General features: G+C 41.7%; 1 protein-coding gene across 9 annotated transcripts in view; it reads left to right on the top strand.

Annotated features, from left to right (window-relative positions):
* ZNF827 (zinc finger protein 827) overlaps nucleotides 1-24,379 on the top strand; it is a 173,217-nt gene that overhangs the window by 104,923 nt on the left and 43,915 nt on the right. For all 9 annotated transcript variants that reach the window (XM_027066848.2, XM_053216902.1, XM_053216901.1 and 6 more), the window contains one exon: nucleotides 7,874-7,977. In XM_027066848.2, the coding sequence (XP_026922649.1) occupies nucleotides 7,874-7,977 (104 nt within the window). The remainder of the gene's footprint in view (nucleotides 1-7,873; nucleotides 7,978-24,379) is intronic.

The raw sequence follows: 24,379 nt of genomic DNA on the forward strand, positions 1-24,379 counted from the left end.
AGAACTTTTCCACTCCTTTTGCAATATATTATAACTTCTCAGAAATATCTGAGTCAGATCATCTATTCTTAAGATTTCCTTAAAATAAAACAAAATAAAACAAAAATTAACCCGGAATCTTTAGGACATATTTTATGCAGCTCTTGGAAAAATTCCTGAAGCCCTGTTATGCAGTATGATACATAGCTGAATAGATAATCAGGTGCTTTTACTTGAAAATACACCATCTTTTTTTAAAATTTTTTATTCATTAAAGAAAAGTTTGCAAATGTGCAAAGGAAGTCAGATTGTCACTTCAGGATGATTTGTCTGAAACTCTTACCTTCATAGAATTTCCTTCTACCCTGAAGTATACAGATCTTTACTGGTTCTGAGTAAAAACTCATTACAGATCAAAGTCTCTCTTCCTTGTTTAATCTTTCTTTTCTGTTTGCCATTCCCAAGTTCAGTCCTAAGAGTTATTATTGTCCTTGAGAAGGAAAAAAAAATTTCTTCTCTATTGGTCCTTTAAAATAATTGTGTCATTATTTATTTTTTTAATTTTTATTTTTTTAATAAAATTTATTGTCAAGTTAGCTAACATATAGTGTATATACAGCGTGCTCTTGGCTTCAGAGTAGATTCCCATGATTAATCACTTACGTACAACACCCAGTGCTCATCCCAACAGGTGCCCTCCTCAATGCCCATCACCCCATTTTCCCCTCTCCCCCGCATCCCTCCCATCAATCCTCAGTTTGTTCCCTGTATTTAAGAGGCTTTTATGGTTTACCTCCTTCTCTGAAACTATTTTTTCCCCTTCCCTTCCCCCATGGTCTTCTGTTAAGTTCCTCAAGTTCCACATATGAATGAAAACATATGTATCTGTCTTTCTCTGACTGACTTATTTCACTCAGCATAATACCCTCCAGTTCCATCCATGTTGTTGCAAATGGCAGGATTTCATTCTTTCTCATTGCCAAGTAGTATTCCATTGTATATATAAATCACATCTTCTTTATCCATTCATTCATTCATTGATAAACATTTGGGCTCTTTCCATAATTTGGCTATTATTGAAAGTGTTGCTGTAAACATTGGGGTCCACGTGCCCCTATGCATCAGCACTCCTGTATCCCTTGGGTAAATTCCTAGCAGTGCTATTGCTGGGTCGTAGGATAGGTCTATTTTTAATTTTTTGAGGAACCTCCACACTGTTTTCCAGAGCAGCTGCACCAGTTTGCATTCCCACCAATTGTGTCATTATTTAAAAGTACTTCTTCCAACATTCTCTTCTATGCTGTGTCCACCTTCTTTTTCTCTTCCTCTTTGCTTTATTCTGCTGTTGTCATCAACATGAGAATTCCTGTAATGTTTTGGTTTCAATGCTGGTGCCCAGGGAGGGGTGGTTTGTAAGTAGACCGGCCTTCTGTTCTGCATGAGGCACAGCTCCCTGCTGGCACACTCAGATGTTAAAGGTGGAAATGTTTGTGCCACAATCCGCACTTAGCAAAATGTATCACTATTTACGGCCATAATCTTTTATGAACTGTTTTATTATTTATTGTAAATCTTTCCTTCCTCAGCCCCGCGCTGTTGACCCTACAGGCCATGCCGTCTGATGCCTGGATTTGTCCAGTCACGGTGACAGCAGTGCCCCTTCGTAATTTAGACCTTAGAATTTCTACCAGAGAAAAGTAAAAAGACACATTAGATGTTCATTTCACTTTTACCCACAAGAGAAACTTGAATAGGTAAACGTTTTGTTTTTTCTAAGTAGCAAAAGGCAAGAAAAGTAACAGGGAGTTTACACCAACAGCTTCCAGATGCTGCTTCTGAACATTTATCCGCAATAACGAAGGCTTCCAGGTAGACTTTGTCCAGGGCCAGAGGAGATGTGCTGTGGCAGGTGGGGATTTCATTATATGAGGACAGGTGATGATCTCCTCTCCTATTAGCTGTTAGTTTCAGCCTCCTCCATTACCAGCTTTTCACCAAAAATATTAACCAGAAATAAATCACTTTGTTGACAGTGTTTCCCTTTTTCCACCTCTTTAGCTCACTTTCTGATGGAGAGGCTTTTTCATAGTGAAATGACTAAAATTCGGGCAGCTGGGGAGTCAGGAAGTGAGAGCCATGCAGCAGTCACAAGCCGGCCGCTTTTCTGGAGAACTGGGAACTGACTAAGTGACTAGCTGAAGGATGGTACGAATGTGCTCAAGTTGAGCACATCGGCAAGTCCGTATTTCATTTGCTGCTCTCCTCCCTGGGGAGATGCAGACCCAGCTCATCCTGTGTCAGGCACATCCTGGCACTCCCCTGTCCACCACCTTCTCCCACCAGTGGCCATCACTGTGGTGTGAACGCAGGGCCGGCCCTGTCCACCGCAAAGCTGGGCCTCTGCCGAGAGTGGATGTGCTTCTGCACTTTACAAATGCATGAGGCACGGGAGAAGGAAAGGAGCTTCAGGAATACCATCTCGACATTCTGAAAAGGACATTGCTTGGTGCGAAGGTGCAGGTGCAGTGTCTTCTGTCCTCAGATCATGGGCAGAGTTGAAGATGGCTAATGTCATTGGAGATGTAACCCCGTTAATCGAGCACATGCTATGTAAGGCATCCTGCAAGTTTGGTTTTTCCTGCTCCTCTTCCTGAAACATAGCTGCCAATCTAGGTAGCTGGAAGATTAATATACAAATGTCTGTGTAACCATAGTGCCACCGTGAGCCTCAGATCTGTGCTGAAATAGAGGCTTGTGAACACCTGATGGCCTCGTTACTCTTCCCTCTTCACTTAGGCTTAATCACAGAGATGAGCTTGCCCTCAAAACCAGTGGGTGCAGATGGGGGGGGGGGGTGAATAATTAGGATTGCAAATTGACAGGCCTCTGGGTTGCAGAAGTTTTAGGAAACTGGGGCATATCTTAACTTCTAGAGGGAGGTAAAGACTAAATCATTTTCACGTGCTGTGTTTCTCAGGTGAAAAAGTCTTCCTTCAGTTACCTGGGATCCTGCATACTGAAATGGCTGCTCCCAGCCCCCCTTCAGCCCTCCTTCCTGTATCCCTTCCTTTTGCTCTGTTCGTTCCAAGGAGGATCTGCGGTTCTGTACCGCCCCTGAGCTGCCTGGATGTTAAGGGATCACAGGAGGGAGGCAGTGTAGCTTAGTGGGTAAGAGTGCAGACTGGGATGCCAGCCTGCCTGTATTCAAATCTGAGCTCAGCTCACGGGCACAGACAATCACTTCCTTTCTCTGTGCCCCAGTCTCTGCATTCCTTATGGATAATAATAACAACGGTAGCCAACCAGTACAGCCCTTGTGAGGACTAACCTGAAGTTAATATACACAAAGTACTTTAGAACAGTGAGTAGCGATGTATGCATCGGTTGCTACTTTTTTTGAGCATGTACTGTGTACCAAGAACATTAACATGAAACACCTTACTTAACCCTTGCAGCACCCTTGCAAAGAAGGTATTTTGAAACCTTTTTCCAGTGATGAAACTGAGGCTAGAGAGTCTGTTGACCGGAAGTCACTTAACTATTAAATGGCCAGTACGGACTGGAGACTCAGATTGTTGCAAACGGTGTGCTAAACCACCGCGCTCCCGGCCTCCAGGGGACGCCTCCCAATGCAGAGCACTGCAGCTGCACGTTTGGCCTGAGACTGATGCCCTGTTAACCTAATATCGTCTCTTTCTAGAGAAGACCTCACATTAGGCTCATGCTGCCTTGGCTTGTGAAGGGTTCTTCATTGAGTCCTTGCCCCGTAACATTGCTTGTCCCTTGTTGCCTTTTTAGTATGCAGCATGACTCCTTCTCCCTGAGAAGAAACCTCTTCTGTGCTGTGCAGGATAAAGCTGCATCCAGGGTAGAAAATTATTTGGAATGTTGTTTCCCTCGGTGGTTGTCTCCCTTTCAACTCAATTTCTTCTCAGTGGCTTGGTGATAACTGGGCTTCACTCCTCACATCGGTGGAGATCTGCGATGCAGAGGTAGCCCATTTCCAGTATTTAGCAAAATCTAGGAGCCTGTTCCTGGCACAGACGGTGGCAGCCTCGTCCTGGTTCACCTGGAAACCTGAGGGTTGGTTTTAAACGTACCTTGGGGTGCCTGGGTGGCTAGTAGGTTAAGCACCTGACTCTTAGTTTTTTAGTGCGGGTCATGATCTTGTGGTTCATGAGTTTGAGCCCCACATCGAACTTGGGATTCTCTCTCTCTCCCTGTCTCTCTGCCCATCCCGTGCTCGTGTGCACACCTCTCTCTCTCTCTCTCTCTCTCTCTCTAAATAAATAAATAAACTTAAAAAAATAAATGTACCTATAGTCTTTACCTGCCCTATCTCTTAAACCATTATTCGGTCTGCACATGTCACTGCTGGTTTGCCTCATTGACCACCGGTGTCACGATGTCTCATGTGGACCGCTACTCTGGCCACCTGTCTTGTCTTCTGCAAGCCCCACTGCTTTGTTAAAACACAGCAGGACTTCCCACTGCTGTTGGGACAAAGTCAGGATCCCTACATGCAGTGTGCCTTCCTTCTCCAGGCTTTAGCCTCCTCGATGTGCCTTCCAGCAGCTCTGTAGATGGGCTGTGTTCTCTGTCTAGGGGACACTTTCCCCATTTTCCCACAGCCCTACCCTCCCTTCAGGTCTCGACTCAGTTAGCCAGGCTAGCCCCCACAACCTCCCCCCACCCCGTAACACTGTACCCTCCCTTCCACAGCGTTAGACTCCATTACAGTTCCCTTTCATGTACCCACACAGGTCTTTGCACTCCCTGAGATTTGGAGTCATGGCTGGTTTTGCTGACCATTATGTTCCCAAGGCCTGGCACGTTGTAGGCATTCACTAGACAGCTGCTGGCAGAGCAAGGGAATGGGGGAAGTACCCACCATGTCTCTGTGGCAAGAAGGGTGACATTTTGAGATACCCATTCGGGAGCCCTTTTTGAGATTCTTGATGTCCTCAGAGGAAGTCTCCACATTTCAGACCAAACAGTTTGTGGGTTTCTCCGAACTCTCAGATTTTAAGGGAATTGTTACCTCCAGAGTCACAGTAATATGCAGACTCATTGCCTGACCTTTAACCCTGTGCCTGGGGACCAGCTCCTGGTGTGTCCCTTGTGAACTGTCCGCTCAGACACAAGAACAGCACTGCCACCTTTGTATGGAAGCTCCAGCACTACCCAGGTGGGAGTGGAGAAATCTTAATACTCTGGGCTTGACCAACAATCCTCCAAGGTGTCTCTGCCCTTAAAAGCCCTTTGATTGTTAACCGCGTCCTTAACCGAAGAGTTGGAAATTAACCTAGTCACCCAGAAGTCAAAAAGACTCTTCAAAATCAGAGTGACTTTTTCTTCGTTCGTTTTATACAAGAAAACTCTACACTTTCTGTCAACTTGTAGGTTGGATCATTTATGCTCCTATTTGAGTTAGGCAAAGATGCAAATAAAAAATAACTCACATTTATTGAGCACTTAGTGTTTACCAGGCACTACAGAAGCATATTCTCCAGACCATCTTATTCAGTCCTGACAGCTTCTCTGTGAGGTGTGGATGCTGTGATCACCCCACTTTATAGGCAAGAAACGGAGGCTCGGAGAAGCTCGATAATACGTGTAAGGTCACACAGCCGAAGTGGTGAGGCTGGGATTTGAACTCAGAGCTGCCTTCCTTTGAGCACGTGCTGTTGGCCACCTTACAGCATCGCCTTATCCTTTCAAGTATTCTGTATCACTTGCAGGTTATAAGCTGTTTGGCATAAAACAACGTTTCCCCATTTCCCATCACCTACTAGCCTGTAGCGGGTTCACTCTTTAAGCCCCTTTAAATTGTTTTATGTTTAAGATATAACTAAAAAGCATGCCATACAAAGTTCTATTAAATCTGGCCTGACAGTCATATCAAATAATTGTGAACTAATATATGTTTTACTTCTTGTACTTAACAAGAAGTATGTCTTCCGTCTTTATCTTAATATTTCCTTTTACTATTTAATGACAGTAACCATAGCCTTGAGGCATGTTTAGAAAAGCAACACTAGTCGTGGCAGTCCTAGTCTCGTGTGCCCTCACATCTTTTCCTTTCCCTGATTTGCAGGGGTGTTTTTAATTTTTTTTTTTTAATGTTTATTATTTTCGAGAGGGAGGCGGAGACAGAGCACGAAATGGGGAGAGGCAGAAGGAAGGAGACAGAATCCGAAGTGTACTCCAGGCTTTGAGCTGTCAGCACAGAGCCCAATGTGGGGCTTGAACCCGTAAACTGAGACATCATGGCCTGAGCCGAAGTCGGAGGCCGAGCTGATTGAGCCTCCCAGGCTTCCCCCTGGTTTGCAGTTTCGAAGGGGACCTGATCCCTGCAGGCTGACTCTCCTTGGCTTGTGGGAAGGTTCCACCAATCCGACGCCCGGTTGGGAGAAGGGGGAGGGGCTTAGGGAAGGCCACTCCCTTTCCGTCTTCTGCGGGAGCTGCATGTCCTCCAAGGTGCGGACCCTACCAGATGGACCCCGACTTTGGGCTCCGTCTACCTCCTTCTTTTGTTCCTCCAGCCTCAGGGAGGCACCAGCCTGTGTCGGGCTGCATTACTGCCCCTATGGACCTTCACCACCTGTGTACCCACTTCCTCCATTAAATTTCCTCTGTTGTAGAGAAAGACAGATACCATATGTTTTCACTCTTATGTGGATCCTGAGAAACTTAACAGAAACCCATGGGGGAGGGGAAGGAAAAAAAAAAAAGGTTAGAGTGGGAGAGAGCCAAAGCATAAGAGATTCTTAAAAACTGAGAACAAACTGAGGGTTGATGGGGGGTGGGAGGGAGGGGAGGGTGAGGGATGGGTATTGAGGAGGGCATCTTTTGGGATGAGCACTGGGTGTTGTATGGAAACCAATTTGACAATAAATTTCATATAGTGAAAAAAAATACAAATAAAAAAATAAATAAATTTCCTCTGTTGTAAATAAATTGGGCTGTCGTTCTCCAGGTTGGACTGTACTGATAACTGCAGTATTCACACATGTGATCACATTACTTATTTACAGTTTACTTTAGAGGAATGGATGGTGGATGCTACAATTGGGTTAGAAAACTCTGGTTAAAAGCAACCAAATCCTTTGTGTTCGCTGCAGAGCAAAACCCTGGCTGGATGTCTGACATCCCTGCTTCTAGTTCTAGCTGAGCCACTCGGGGAACTGAGAATCAGTCAAGTCAGGGCCTCAGTTTCATGGGAAATAATGGGTCCCCAGGGTCCTTTCAGGAGTCCCGGTCGTTAGCTGGTTTAACTCCTTCCAAAACAAGATGGTTCTAGGATGCAGTCTCGGTTTCCGTGGGGACCGGTGAGTTATCTCTTAAAGTGCACTGGCCCCTGACTCTGGCCTGCCTGCTGTCCTTCTGATGCGTGCTATTGGTCCTAAGCGCCCAGGTGACAGAATGTGCGTGAACCAGGGCGAATCTCTCGCTCCTCTGGGAAGAACCTCAAATAGGCCTTCGTGATTCTGATCCTGATCCGGGCAGTTGGTCTTCATCTGGGCACAACACACTTAGTGAACATATAGTACAAGAGTAAAATTTACTGCTCAGCTGTCCTGACTGTGCTTAACAATGTTTCAAAGATGGTGATGTTTCGTATATTCACCTTAAATATAAAACCAACAGACAGAATATACAGACAGCACTTGTCTGATGTAATATATTTTCTTCTCCGTTTTAAGCACAATCTTCTTAGATTCTCTAAACACCATTTTTTTTTAAAAGGTACCTTATCCTGCATTTGTGTGTGTGTGTGTGTGTGTGTGTGTGTGTGTCTGTGTCTGTGTCTGTGTGTCTTTGGGGCCGGATGCTCTGGGTAATGTAAGTAACTTTGATTTACTAAACTTTGCTCTGCTTTCCCCCACCCCAGCCCTTTCTTTTCAGAAGATACATTTAGACAATCACCATTCACCTCTAATTCGAAAGACCTGCTGCCCAGTGACTCTGTGCTTCACGGAAGAATATCAGCGCCAGGTATGGAAACATTATTGACTTTGCTTCTACTGTTGGTTGCTTAAAATTACTTTTCTGAAATGTGTAAATTCTCAGATACTCTTGTGCTGAAGTTATTTGTCTGAAGCTAGTTTTTCTTTTTTAAAGGAGAAACTCAATTTAAACAGCCACAAAGGTTTATTAAAATCAAGGGTCGGCAGTAATAGAGTGCTTCATTTTTGCTTTAGGAGCTCGTTGTTCTTTACCTGCTGATGTTTCATTCATACGGCAAATTTCTTTTTCTTTGAAAGAGCTAAGTATAACCTGAAAGTAAGTTGCTTTACACACTGTTAGTATTTCGGGCAGACTGCCAGGAAGATATAGGAGGGCAGTGGCAAGAACTAATCGCCAGCAGGGAAGGTCATGACCCTAGTGGGGTGTGGGTGGCCACAAAGACCACTCTGGTTTCCATGGAGGCAGCACAGCTCATTAAGACAATCTCGCCACCCGGACTCCGCCTCTCTTCTTAATCAGAGTATCTGCATATATCCATCTAATGTTCCTTTTTGCAATCTCAGCATCAATACATAATTTATTATCTACTCTCCTTTCCAGAGTAGAAGGCAAGATGTGTTTTCTGTCCCCTTCCCAATTGCATGGCCATCCCTCAGGGCTTGTCTGTGTGTTCTCAGAGCTATTATGAGATGAGAACACTTGAGAACCACTGCACGGTAGCCCATAGTCCTCACCCTCCCACCTCCCACCCCAACCCCAGTGCAGCAGCCTGAAAGCTTCCTGCTGTTGTTACTTTAGTTCCAGCAACTGAGAAAATTTCAGAAGCTCTCCACAGCCTCTGCACCCATTCATTTGTCCAGGAGAGCATGGGAGACCAAGGCCACGAGTGTTCAGGAAGGGCTTACAGCAGGGTCATTGGCCAGGAACCCCTGCAACGATAAAGCCCAAGTGTCTCCCACTCGCCCAAGGAGCCAGGTGTCACAGATGGCTGGAAGTCTGAGTGTTTTGCAATTCAGAAAGAGCCAAGAAGCATCTCAGGAAATACTGGCTTGGGGTAGCACACACAGGTCACTGGAAGTGGTTTGTGACAAAACTGGGGGGGGAACGCAACTCTTTGTCACTCTTTAGTCTTGTCATGGCAGATCCGTTTCTTCTCATCTCCAAAGAGTCCAGGTACTTACATACTTTTTAGGTTTGCAGGGCTTTTCAAACGCCATAGATAACATGCTACCCCCAAAGCACATTACATTATACCTGGTTCTAGAGGTGGAGAGAAATTTTGCTTAGTTGATGTCTTCATTCTCAAACAGGAGCTATTTGAACTACTGTTTGCTTCCCACAGTGTCATTTTGTATAGCCATCTCCCTGGTCCCCAAATTATCACCCTGCTGTTCAGTTGATGGATTGTGACTTTCTAATGTCAAAATAACTGCCTAGGAACTGCCTGTCAGAGTGCTGTGACCCATACAGCCAGCATCCCGTGATGTATATCCAAACCCTGCATTGCTGCCCTAATAATGTTTGGCTTGGCTATATTTTAAGAAGGTTTTATTGGTCAAGTTACAACTCGACCTCAAAGAGTGATATCCGTGTATGTTTCACTGTGTATAGAAGAGGTTTGTGTGGTTTGCTGGATAGACCTATTACAAATTAGATAAACTCACTTAAAAAGTTAACTTTTATTTTGGGTGGGAAGTCAGCATAACTGGGATTTTTAAAATGTAAATCTACCATTCTGAGGGAGAATCAGTCTATACTTCCAAGAGCCTTTATTTAGGCAGGGGACAAGCAAAATGAGTATACATTTTGCTAAAACAGACAACTAACAAGGAACTTTAAAAAAAAAAAATAAGCTAGTTGAAAATGCTTTAGAAATGGAGTCAAATTAGAAAAATTAAAAATGACAAGGACAACCTTGTAATCACAAAGTTCCCATAACCTGAAGACATGTTTTGTGAGGACAGCCTCAATAATTTGGGCTAACTGAGGAGAAGACCAATCTGAATTAACAAAAGATTGCAGGACAGAGACTTTTCAAGAAAACGTTTCTTTCAAGTCTGGATAGTGATAAATGGCCGTCGTATTCTGACTACAGCTCCTCAGTCCCTTTCCCACAATTCTGAAATCCAAAAAGCTCCACCAACTGCAATTTTTTTAATAAGTTACTTGGTGTCAAAACCTAATGGGAGGCGATTTATAGCCCTTATGTACTACCAAGGGTGAAATTCATACATTTTGCTACAGAAATATCAACGTGCTTGACTATGAAGGCCCACTGGAGTGTTATGTAAAATATGTCTCAGGCATCATATTATCATTCTAAAATAAGAGAAAGTATGAGTCCCAAACACGTCAGAGCCCAGGGGTCTCAGCTAGATAGTGTGGACCTACAATTATTCTAGTACTCTGCTAAATGCAGTACTGGAAGAAAAGACATTAAAGCGACAGTTGAGGATCTTGAGGTTCACAGGTATAAGAGTCATGGATTCCTACAGAAAATTTCAGAAGACCAAGTGGGCAGCAGATTGCTGAATCATTGGAGATGTGGCAAGAAAGAGGAGTCCAATGGGGGATGTTCTAATGCTAAGGCAACATTATTGACGAGGACCTGGGTTTAAAGAGAAAAGGAAGTGGTTGGTGAGAGAGGCAGACAAAGGGTCAGTTCATGGGTTTGGGAGACTAGTTAGCTTTGCTATGAGCAAGTTGAATTGGGAGGAATAGTGTCTGTGCAGAAATGGGGAAGCCAGGAAGGAGACAGGTGGCTTTAGTGACTAGGCAAAAAATAATTTGTTCTTACTGTATAAATAAAGGCCTCAGAGTTCTTAGAAATCGTCCCTTCAGTAGTTTAAACATTACCATTACAATGTTATTTCTATTCTTTAGTTACTTAGCAAACTTCTTCTTTCCAGAGATAATACAAAGATAAATATCAGCCCAAAGAATTGTCTCCGATTCCCAATTAGTAGAGACCATAATTAATGAGGTTTAACATGTCTGGTTTCAATCTTCAGCAAATGCTGAAGACCCATAGCTTTCTTCTCATCCCCAAAGAGTCCAGGTACCTACATGCTTTTTAGGTTTGTGGGGCTTTTCAAACACCATAGATAACGTGCTTATATATTTATATACCTTCTATCAACGGGATGAGATTATCTTCTAAACACTTCTGGAGTAAGCCCGTGGGGCAGGGGAGGCGTGCCACTCGAGGGCACCCTTTAGGACGCCACAGCTCCACACCAAGGGGACCCACCCAGCGTGTTGTGATTGTGTTGCAGGCCTGTGGAGAGTGAAGCAAGCAGCATGGGGGATAGCAAAGTGGGGAGAGGTGGGTAGGGCTGTGGACTGCGAAGACATCGAGAATAGCACACTTAACTAGGCATTTGCCTTCGGCAGATGGTGTCTGAGACACACAGCTGCCGCCATCCCAGAGAAACAGAATAAACACAGAGCTTCAGGGTGTCCTGGCCTTCGTCGTTGCCACTATTTCTAGACTGACTTTCCTGAGAACCAAAGAATGTTCGTGAGCCAAGACCTAACATTTTCACTTGCTGTGAATGTCTGAGACAGAGGGAACACCAGGAATCCTTCATAAAATGACGAGTTAAAAGCTCCTGTCACCTTCAGCTGGAGGGACATGGGGACAAAATATCCTTAAAGCCATGAGTAGATGCCTGAGTGCACCCTGGGTGGTGGTGTTGCTGATGGTGAGTTTACAAAAGGAATAAAAGAACTTTCCTATAATGGGGGAGATAGAAATTACAGACCACGTATGATTTAATGTACTTTGTCTAATTTGTCGTTGTCTCACTTTGTAGAAGATTTACACTAATAGAAAAAAGAGTGTGAGATCGGGTGTTTTTCAGGGCACCAAGGGCTGGTCTGTATAAGGAGTGGATGCATTAGTACCATTGTACCTGCAGCTGTTTACAATTCCCCATCGTCTTTCCAAGAGAAGAATTTATATCTCAGCACTGCTTTTAAACAATATGGAGCTTCAATTCTTGTGTTATTATGATTTTGAAGGCGCAGTATGTTTGCTCTGTATTAAGCCAAAAAACAAAAACACAACCAGAGCGGGTGTGAAGGGAAATGTGGGTCTCTGTGGAATTCTTTCAAAGTGTTTGGAGTCACTGATGCTTCTGTTTGATATTTCAGACCGAGCTTAGAGTTAGACAATGCAAAACGTATCAACAATTACATTTGTAAACCCCTGCCCCGATCATTTGCCAGAACCCCTTAAAAAGAAAACAACGCTTTTTGTCGTTGTTGTTTACAGCACATAAACAGGATGTACAGAAGATGGGGAGAGTTTGGGTCCTTCCAGGACTTGACATGCGAATCAGGATCTGCTGTGAAGCTAACAAGACCAGTTTGGAGTGGTCTGCCTTGTCACTGGGCCAATTCTCAATCTATTTTCCTCTCTCTGTTCTGCCCATCAATCTAATATAAGTGGTACCATCTCATATACTTCACTGAAGTCGAAACAAATGATGCCTCACGTCGAGGGGCACCCACAGTGGACTGTCAGCCTGCCATGCTACTGGCCAGATAAGAATGACCTCTTTCAGACTGTTGGCTTTGAAGATGTGCACATCACCTTCCTTTACATTAAGACTTAACCAGCTCAGAGAGAGAGACAGAGACAGGCAGACAGACAGATAGACAGACAACTCTGTCCTAGATTACAGCAAAGTGTTTTCTTTAATCCTTTTTCAAAGACAGCGGATTCTTTTTAAATTCAGACTAAGTCACGGATAAACAGTAGAACATTTGAGTGCTGTTGGTGTGTATCATTTTGTAGCTTAAGCTCCTTTTGATTATACACATTCGTTGCATACAGAGAAGGAAGCTAATAAAACACGTGTTTGAACTGCACGGGTCCACTTAAATGCAGCTTTTTTTTTTTTTTGGTAAACACTGTATAGTACTGTAAACGTATTTTCTCTTCCTTATGATTTTCTTAATTTTCTTTTCTCTAGCCGTCTTTATTGTAAGAATACTGTATACAGTACATATAACCTATAACATTCAAGATAATGTGCTCATCAACCATATTATTGGGAAGGTTACCAGTCAACAGTATGGTCTTAGTAGTTAAGTTTTTGGGGAGCCAGAAGTTATATGCAATTTTCGGCTGCATGGGGTCAGCACCCCAATACCCCTGTGTTGTTCAAGGGTCAAATGTAATTATCAGGGCACAGGACCTATGTCATTTCATTTAATTCTGAAAACAACTCACCGAGACATGGGAATTATGCTTACTTTACAAATGACTAAATGGAGGTTCAGAGAGATTTAATAACTTTTCCAATTTTATTGAGATATGATTGACATATCAGATGGTGTTAGTTTAAGGTATACAATATAATGATTTTATATATATATATATATATATATATATATATAGTACAGTGGTTGCCACAATAAGTTGAGGCACCATCCATCACCATACACACTGACACACTTTTTTTCTCATGATGAGAACTTTTAAGCTCTACGCTGGCAGTAATTTACAGATTAACGATACGATATCGTTACCTATGCTGTACGTTACGTCCTCATGACTTAGTTGTCTTATAACTGGGAGTCTGCACCTTATGCAGAGAGATTGAATAGCCAGTACGAAGCACTCTGTACTTGCACCTGTACTAGGACCTTTCTCGGAGAGGCTTAATAGCTTGTACAAGTCCTGCCGTTGGTGAACGGCAGCACCGGAATTCAAACCCGGAACTGCACACGGTACATTTTCTTCCTTTCTGCCCTGTCACGCCGCCTGCTAAGTCAGGTGAGGTGTCACTGGCCGTGAGCATAAGGAACACACCTCTACGGTATTTGTTCACATATACGTTGGCATCTGACGTATCACTGATGGATTACCCTTTTTTAGTTAGGAATAAAAAGTAGCCCTTTAAGTAAGATACTTCAAAGAAGTTACAAGATAAGAATATTCTGTTTATCCATGTAATTCTAATTTTGTCCTCTTCTCTTCCATTTCTTTCTTTTCTTTCTTCCTTTAAAATATCTGGTAATCGTAGTCCCTTAAAATGTTTCTTTCAATTAAGAAAATTAAAGAAAGCGTTAATGTTTATTTTCAGTCATTTTTAGTAGATCCTCTGAACCATAGAAATAGTTTCAGGAAACTGTAAAAACCTCTTGGTTAAATAAAGTGCATAATGCTGAAGGTAGTGGTGATCCGGTCAGCAGTACAGAAGAAAAAGTTCTAGACTGGGAATCAGGAGAGCCCAGGTGTTAAGTGTAGCCCACTCTCCAGTAGAAAGAGGATAGAAGGTCTCCAAGCTTCTTCCATATCCCTTCTTTTTCAAAAAGTCTACCATCTGGAGCAGTCCTGTCAACTTCAGCCCAGGTGCCTTTATTTTCTTGGTAGGGCCCAAACTATAATGCTGGAACTGGGCAAAATCAGTCTCTACCCCTGAAATTCTACCGCCCACACTAAGAGTTGGCAACGGGACAAGTCACCATAAGTATTCGGTATTGGGGGTGGTAGCAGCTGGGAAGGGGCGCAAGAAGGGTTTCTAGAAAGCCAGGATGTTGTTACATTTCTTCCTTTTTTTTTAATGTTTATTTTTGAGAGAGAGAGAGAGCACGTGCAAGGGAAGGAGGGGGAGAGAGGTGGGTGGGGAGGGAGAGGGAGAGGGAGACGGAGGATCTGAAGCAGGATCTGCTCTATCAGTGCAAAACTCGATATAAGGTTTGAACCCATGAACTGTGAGATCATGACCTGAGCTGAAGTCGGATGCTCAACGGACTGAGTCACCAGACGCCCCAAGGATGTTCCATTTCTTTACCTGGCTGCTGATTACATGCTTATGTAATTTTGTGAAAATTCACCAAGCTGTGCACTATGAGTCTTTCTGCATTTGTTAGGGCTAATTGGCTTATTCACAAATAGATGGGTCTAGATGCCAAGTGGTCACCTCCAAACCATCAATCTGAGTGCATGTTCATTTCAGAGACTAGGACAGTGATGATGAGGACAGCAGTCTTTCAATTATCCACCTTTTAGTCTGCAGGAGCATTTCCATTTGTAGCACGAACTTATTGCCCTGAACTAAATGACACGTAGACTGATATATCTGTTTCCTGTTGTGTTTCAAATTGGAAAGCTATTCTGTATTGCTTATAGCATTTCTTTGATGTACTCGCAGTAGATGAACTGTAGTCTGTCCAGCTGTTTACCAGAGGGAAAGTTTTCATTGTTTCAGATTTTCCTGATATAGATGATGTTACTTGAAGCTAAAAAAGATGTTCTCGGAACTAGCCCCATCCATCCCTCACCAGCCTAATGAATTCATGGGTGAATTCTAAAAAAAGAGCTATTGACTCTGTTCAGAACTCCTTGCAGAAAAGGGGCTTGCATTAATCACTGTCAACTTTGTATCCAGGTTAGCCCTTCTCAAAACTATAACCAATGGGATCTCTGCAGACCAACAGTTGTGGGGTTCACACACTGAAGTGCAGGTGCACTTTTTTAATGGGTGGTCAGCTTTGCGAAGGAGAAATTTATTGGATGCCTCACATGAGCTATCTATAAAGACAGGACCAAAGACAGGACCAGAAAACAACTGTGGTTGTTTGGCCAAGCCTCTTTATCTCCGCCCAGATGGCACAGGGGTTGAATCACTTGGTATCGAAGATAATCATCAACACTTCCATGTTTGTTCTTTGTGGGAAATGTAACATCCAAAAGCCCCGGGGGCTGTGACCACTTTGGCCCCGGCCCTGCGTCTTCCTGTGAACACAACAAATGTGTATGTGCTCACATAAAATTTTCTGCACCCCATTTACAAAGCCTCAGCAGTGCCTGTGGTCGTGATTTTACTTTTGCAAAGACTATTGAAGCACCTTGAGAATGAATAAAAGGCCAAATTCTCAAGTATGTGTAATGGATGATGAAGAGTATTTGTTTGAAAATGGGAATGTGGTAACCTCTGGCTTCAGTTTGGGACTGGCTAATTCAATCTACAAGGCCTATTCTGTGTATACAATATGTCTTTCCATTCCTTTGCTATCAAAAATACATATTCTCGTTTCATGCAATTTCTTCTTTGTGTTTATTCCTTTTCAGGGCAGCAACTGCCCTCCGGTAACCAGGATAGAAAAAAAGAGAAAAATCGTTGCAAACTAAACCATATATTTTCATTTAAACAAACCCATTCTGTATTCCCATATGTAGGGCCAAATGAGTGCTTCTCGGTGGTAAGAGAGACACCCCCACATCACACCACAGCCCGTTTCTTGATGTCATTATAGGAATGACAGTCAGGGGCTTCATTTTTTGGCTTATGCAGCATCTTTCCTTTAGCAGAGTACTTATCATTTCTGTTCTCAATTTATCTTCCAGAAAAGAAAACTTAACTAGAAGCACAAAAGTATGGGCAGTCTTTGAATTTGCTTCATGATATTTGGTCCACTGCACCATCTGCTGGAGTTCTATTGAGACATCCCATGCCGAGGTCCCTCAACCACTTGCCATTCAACAGGTCCCAAACAAAGCATACCATTTTCCCCTACCTTCCCCTGTCCCTTCCAAAAGTCGATTGATTGATTAAAACCCTCCTCTCTATTCTGTTGTTTTCTGCTTTAGTGGATAGCATCATCATCATCACCCACCATGACACAAACCTTAAAGTTGGACACCATTTGTTTGGGTTTGCTTAGGAGCAGATCCTGAGACAAAAAGTTGAGTGCAAGTAGTTCTGTAGGAAGTGACACAGGAAACACTGGGAGAGGAATGAGGAAGCGAGCCAAGGGAAAGAAGGCATCCAATAAGGGGACTGTCATCCAACAGGTCACCTGCTGTGGACAACTGGAGGGTAATTTCACGCAATGGAACGCCTCAGACTTTCCTCCCCAATAGGTTAAGAGAGCTGGGATGTTTATGTGGTCTACCATCGATCACTTAAACCCACTCTCAGGAGTCAATTCCCTCATGCTATGGTCTCCAGCACAGGTGAGCAAAGCAGGCTTCAGTGGCTAGAGAAAGCCCTTGGCGGATATACGCAGGTGCTGGCAGCGGGAAGGCAGCACTGAAGCAGTAAAGGCCATGTGATCACTGAGGAAGGGAGGGCAGGAATGGCAGCATTTGCTGCATCAGCTCTCATTATTACCTCTTCTGCACCCTCCACTTCCATTCAGTTACCTTTCCTCCTGCATAGATCCTACCTCCTACCTCTCCTAAACACATTCTTCTCTTTCAGTCCCAACTGCCAAGAACTTCATTCAAGTCTCCATCATTGGTCCTCTGGATTACAACAACAGCCTCTGGCTGGTCTCCCTATGTCCAGGGTCACTCCCACCATTCCCTTCTCTCCATCATCAAGTCCTAGTCTTTCTAGAAGGCGGATCTCATCGTGTCCCTCTCAGCCCTGCTGACTTCCCATTGCCCTCTAGATAAAGTCTACACTTTGGGCGTGCACTCTCCTGTATGCTGCCTGTTTGGTTGTTTTTTTAATAGCCTGTGTTTTCTTTGGAAATCGTTCCCTGCCGCTCCAAAACTGGATCAGATACCACTTCCTTTCATGTCCTTGGATATTTAGAATTCCCTGTTTACTCATCACCTTCTTGATTAACTGCAAGCTCTTTTGTGGGCATAAACTGTCTTGTTGACCATTATGTCTCCCAGAAGCTAGCACCTAATATAGTTGCTAATCAGATCTTGGGAGGAAAACATATTGTTGAAAAACCATTAGTTTGTAAGAACTAGTGTTAAATGTTCTAAAGAGAGATCTGATAAGGCTTTGATTATCACACAGATCTGTTTTTGACTACAGATAAAAATGGATCCCTTTATAAATATAAGATGTGCAGTAAAGCCCTTTCCAAATATAGTTGGTCTCTCTGTCTAATATGAGTAGCACACTACCATGATGTAACTCTCTTTTTTAGCATTAAACAGTTTAGTTTGACAAGAGAAAGATTGCCGGGCTGTTGTGTTCATTTTTTTTTCACCTTGGATATAGATCTCACTGCCAACCACCAAAGAAACTTTCAAAGGCAGAGAGTGGATAATGGAGGTACAAGAAGAGTTTAGTTGGTTTGATGTGAAAAGTCAATACTTGAATTACGGTTACTATTACACTGATTTTCTTTTTTTTTTTCTTTTTTTTAATATGAAATGTATTGCAAATTGGTTTCCATACAACACCCAGTGCTCATCCCAACAGGTGCCCTTCTCAATGCCCATCACCCCCTTTCCCCTCCCTCCCACCCCCCCCACCCCACCCCCCCCCCCCATCAACCCTTATTGTCAGTTTTTAAGAGTCTCTTATGGTTTGGCTCCCTCCCTAACTTTTTTTATTTTCCTTCCCCTCCCCCATGGTCTTCTGTTAAGTTTCTCGGGATCCACATAAGAGTGAAAACATATGGTATCTGTCTTTCTCTGTATGACTTATTTCACTTAGCGTAACAGTCTCCAGTTCCATCCACGTTGCTACAAAAGGCCATATTTCATTCTTTCTCATTGCCAAGTAGTATTCCATTGACTATTACACTGATTTTCATGTTTAATAATAAACTTCCCAGGCCTAAAATTCCCTGTGTCATTAACCTCATTTTAAAAGTTTAGAATTATTTCATATAGAATTTTTCCGCATCCGTGAGCCAACTGCTTTATCAAATAAGCTTCTTTTTTAATGTAAATTATTTTATTGAAGGACAGTGTTATATTTTGATCCAAATAGGGCAAAAGTTCACATAGTAGTGTCTCATAAAGACTAGAGGCAAGCTTTGTGTGAGACAGATTTGAATTCAGGCCTGAATCCTGGAATTTGGACAGCCCATGAAATGAAAACATCTTTTTTTTTTCTTTCAAATCATTAAAAAGTTGTACATGGCTTTTTTCTCTTGCTTGGAAACATGTTCCACAAATCTTTTGACACTTCCTCAAGTGTTTCTTCCACACGAAGAGAGGAGCCGTTTTCTACAGCTCTCAGACTACACAGCTCCCTAGCCTTATACCTTTCTCCTCACCTCTGCAAGAAACAACAGAGTTAGCCCTACTACAGATGAAATTAACTCCCATGCACGCCATTTTGCCCTCAGCTACATGCTGTCTCAAACGTTTCTGCATTCTATCTCATCTCAGTCTTTTCCTTCCTTTTTTTCTATTGTGAGCCATTGTGGGGGTTACCCGAGGCAGTAGTTCCATTAAGTACTCTATTAAACATGTAAATAAGAAAGGAGTCCTCTAAGTTACAGAGAATTATGATGCTCCGGTGTTATTTTGTGAGCTTGGAATCTGATGTCCCATTCTAGGAATTTAATCTACAAATACACTTGAACAAGTAACACTAAAGTATGTGGACAAGGATGTAAGGTATATGGACAGAGATGTGCTGTATAAGATGTGCAGCATAAAGATTTGAAACAAATTCAATGTCCATAGGTAGGAAGTTGATGAAAGGAGCCATGGGACATTCTGTGGGAAACAATAGCCATTAAAAAAAAGATGAAGGGAATCTATAGAAATGTATTTGAACGGATGTCCAAGAGATAATGTTAGATTTAGAAAAACAAACACAAAAAACTGGCTGCAGACAACAGGTGTAACATGATCCCATTTATGGTAAAAAAAAAAAAAAAAAAGAGGTGGTACATTTATGTGCACATAATATGCATGGATGTACATGGATAATTTCTCAACAGATAAACTGTTCACAGTGGTTACCCCTGAAGAGTGAAAAGGACTGGGTTTAGGAAGAGAGAGATAGTAAGGGAAAGGTATTCTTTTATTTTTCAGTTTGTATCCTTTATTCTATTTTTTTTACCATGAATTTACATTACCTTTATAACTTCTAAAAACTTAAAAAAGTAAAGTATGTGTTCAAATCACGTTTTGTTTTGTTTGTTTGTTTTTTTTTTTAGAATCTGTCATTTACACATGATGACTTTAGGCCTTAATGAATAATCTGTAAAGTAAGTGAACTACTGAAAATAGAGATAAAACAGTGACTCTTAGCCATCTTACCTCAGTGAGCAGTCCCAGCCAGAAGCCAGTTAAGTGACTATTTATAAAGCAGGTTACAAATCCCCTTGAATGGAATGATCCTATCGTTTATAAAATGTGTGCATACAGGAAAAAAATCAGGAAGAGTAGATGCAGAAATATTAACTGTTGTCTCCATTTACTTAGGGTTTCAAGTGATTTTTACTTTTATTTTATGGACTGACATTTTTACAATAAGCATATATTATTTTTGTAATCAGAAAACCTCAATAAGCTCCCTTCATTTTGAACAAAGGAGAAATTATCTTCTATATTCTGGTCCTCAATGCTTGACACCGGATCTTTCTGGAAGTTTCTATCACGAGAAAATGCCTGGAGCTTTGGACAAGGAGATCAACCTTTTTGTTACCTAAAAGCAACAAAAGTGAATGGAAATATTTTCAGCTAGAAGAGATGTTGGGGGTGGGGGGCGGGGGGGGACTTGTAAATGGTCTTTGGAAAGTAGAACCCATCTTAAGATATCAAAGTACCTCAAACTAGGGAATACTGTTTTAACATCTTGTATTTATTGGCACCTACTACCTTCACGATTTCCCCATCCTCTGTTACACGCACCCTCAGATACTCTTTCCCATCCAGGCTTTCCAGTCAAAATGACTCATCCATCTGCGGAATCTAGTTCTTGCCTTAAGTATCCAGGAATGAGTCACTCAATCAGTTGGTTCTCTTTTAACTTGAATGGAATTAGGCTCAGGGATGTTCAATTGAAAGATTCATGAATGGGTGGGGGTGGGGGGGTGGGGAGAAGGCATTGGTGAGGTTATCTGGGAAATCAGCAGTTTTATAGAAATGAGAATGGGGCTGGGGGAAGCAGGATAATTAGGGAGTCAGATAGCCCAGAGGGAGAATGATTTACAAAAAAAGATTAGGTCCAAACTCTGGCTGTCAGTCTTTGCTAGAGTATGGTGGCAGGAATTAATTGGTTATATGGATTTTAGGTAACTATTTTGTCTTTCAGACAAAATGACTCCTACCAATTATTTTCTTGCTCACTAATTTTGTATGTACTCTGTAGGTACTTGCCAAAAGAAAAGCAGGGGAAAATTTTACTCAGAAAAAAAAAAAAATGTGTACTCTTGCAAATGCTTTTAACATGTAGGCATGCTTTCGGTATGTGAAAGTTATTTTTGACACTATTTTTGGCCAAATTGGTTTTCATTTTTATGAAAAATGTTAATTTTTAAAGCACTCCGGTCTATCTCCCAACTGTTACTTTTATCACTCGAAAATGTGGTATTTTAAAAATATCATCACTGGTGTCATACTAAGACTTGCCTTGAATTACATGCCTTTCATAGTAATTAATTTTTTTTTTTAAGAGGCATTTGGACATGAAAAAGGAATAAAATGAAAGTTCACCAAGATGTTCATAGCAGTTGTCTTTAAGGGGTGGTGATGGATCTGTGGTTGTGTTTCTTTTTTTTCCCCCACTTGTCTCTGTTGTTCTTGTTCTCTGTAATGAGCATGGAACACTTTTATAAAGGAAAAAAAAAAAAAAAACCTAATTTATTAGAGGGAGTAAGGTGTTAAGGAACAAAGATAAGGTTCCCGGTGTTTTTGAGTTACACTATAATAATTATTATGGTCACACGCAAGGTAGGTCTTTTGTCCAAGGCTCCTAAACATCTTGTGTTACCGCGAACAAATATTGGCAGAGTCATTTCCAAAAATTTATGTTAAATATCCTGCAAGTTACTACCAAAGAGCTGTGAAACCCTCATATGAAATACAAATATGACCACAGTCATTTAAATCCATGTTTCATGTCGGGTACTTACTCAGCTCACTTGAGGAGTGGTTGAAGTCTCAGGATGGTTACTCATTTTTAACCTCACGAGGGAGATTAATGAATTAAATTTATCTTCGGGCGCCAGCTGTCAAAGAAGTACTGCGCACCATCTTGTTTAACTTGGTCGTGGAAATAGTGTTCAAGGGAACACTCCACTGTACTATTGTGTTGCACGGCTGGTCTCATAAATGTCATTCGTCAAGGTATAATTAATAAACTAATAGCTGCTCTGGAGGGTATTTTCAGTAGTTCTATCAAAATAATAAGCATTCACATTTCTGTCGCATCTTTTTTGTTTCCTAATCAATTAGAAAAATGACCTCAGTGGCTACAGACCAGTTCATTGACTTTCCCCTTCGATTGTTTTCATTCTGCTCCATCAGTGTCAGGGGGACACTGAGATGTTATGAAACGAGAATTAAATATAAAAGGATCTGAGTATCATTACATATCTGATAAACAGTGTAGGAAGCTATGCTAAGGTGTGTGTACCACTGAGATGAAAAGAAAGTTCGCTGACTCATTCAACAAATACTTATTGAGCAGCTATTATATACCAAGTACTTCTGTGGTCCTGGGGAACAGCAATGAACAAAGGGTCTCTGTCCTTATGGGGTTTACGCTCAAGGGAGAGAGGCAGACAACAAACCAATAATTATACTGGGTGAGTATAATATGTACACACACATATATAATAACATCATAAAAACATGTTATTCGTGTTAAATGTAATATATAATAACATCACGGGAAAACTAAGCAAGGTAGGGAGAAGGTGGTTGGGAAGGGGGCACCCAAGGTAGGGTGGTAGAGAAAGCTCTCCCTAAGAGAGATAAAAAGTATCAAGCAGACCCTGGAGCCAGTTCAGGAGTGAGTCTTGTCAAGCCGTGTGGGATAGAGTGTTCTGGGTAAAGGAAGCAGTCATAACAAGGCCCGGGGGTAAGGGTGCATTTGGCACAGGAAGTGACAGCCGGAAGAGAGGGGAGGCTGGAAGGAAATAAAGGAGAATAGCTTATAGGGCCTCCTGGTGAATAGCAGGGCCTTGGGCTTTCATTGTAAGCATGCCAGGAACCAGAGGAATGTTTTGAGCAGAGAAATGGCATAATCTCACTTCCATTTTAAAAAATTAATCCGACTCTTTCTTGTTTAATCTTTAAAGCCCGAATAAAGTCAGTCCCCTGAAAGGCTTAATGGAAACAGAGAGGCCTGCAGAAAGATAAGAGAGGCAAAGAAAGTTAATTGAATTTGCTGAGTATTATTTTTATAGTGGATGGGATCTGTGCATATCCCTTTAATAATTAATTATTGATGGTTAGTTTTGCCCAAGATTTCTCTCATTTAATTTTTCTTACTATTAAGTTATTCTAAAAGAGAGTATATTTTTATTATGTTTAGCTGAAATTTTGATTTTCTTTCCCAATTAGTTAAAAATGGCTATCTAGATATTTTAACTGAATATTTATGGGAAAAAGTATACAAAACTCAATGTAATATTAAAAGACTCAGAAAGTTACAGAGTTTGAGATTAGAAATTTTTTTTCAATATATGAAATATTTATTGTCAAACTGGTTTCCATACAACACCCAGTGCTCAGATTAGAAATTTTTAAAAGCAACCATAAGACAAATTCATTATTTAGAATTCATTGTAGAAAAGAGAATGCTTTCATGAGAAAGGTGACTTTAGCTTCACACAAGACTTGCTCCAGTATTATTTCTAAAGAGCTATGTCAGGGAACTATGAATTCACCAATAAAACTGCAAATTACTCTAACAGATGCTTACAAAGTGTGCCTAGAGACTGTTGTATATGCGTGTTTTGCCAGTTCTGGCATTGAAGAGGTGATTTACAATCCTAAAACCACTAATGGCAGCATTTTACAAATGTTATGCCCAATTATATTGTGTACAACAATAAAATTCATTATTTACAACGGAATTCCTAAATATTTGTTACATACATGCATTACTGACAATCAGAAGGGCCTATATTTGCTAGTACATACTGTGAGTTTTTTGGAGTAGGGGATTCACCTTTGCCCCATTCATGGAAATGGTACTGAATAAGGAATTTCTTTACCTTCCATACTTAGAAAGACCACCAAGTACTAAACTATCAAAAACCTAATAAGTAAGAAGGACCACCATCACTGATGGATTCAGGTACAAGACAACCTTTCGGCGTATGCACCACACCACACCTATCTCCAGTAATCCTAAGATGTTGAACTCCCTTTTAAAAAATATTTTGTTATCCACAATATCTGAGGAAATGTAGATTCTTCATAGACTTTTCAAGACTTGTATTATATAAATACATATTTCAGCTGCTACATTTTAAAGTGGTGTGTGTGTATGTGTTTTGTTTTGTTGTTTTGGTTTTGGCCACCAGAATAGTGGAGGTGACTCTCTAAGTCTAGACCTGTTACCATACCATTTTTCAGCCAAGCCATTCAAAGGCAGTTTTTTGAGATAGGGAGTGAGATAATATGTTTCAATGACAACATAAGCACTCCACTCCTTGCTGGCAAGCTGTGAGGTTGACTACTTAATATTGAGCTGAATATTGAGCTGAATATTGAGTGAGCTGTGAACTGCAGTTTCCTCCAAGATGA

Source organism: Acinonyx jubatus, chromosome B1, assembly GCF_027475565.1.
Source record: "Acinonyx jubatus isolate Ajub_Pintada_27869175 chromosome B1, VMU_Ajub_asm_v1.0, whole genome shotgun sequence".
Classification (NCBI taxonomy): domain Eukaryota; kingdom Metazoa; phylum Chordata; class Mammalia; order Carnivora; family Felidae; genus Acinonyx; species Acinonyx jubatus.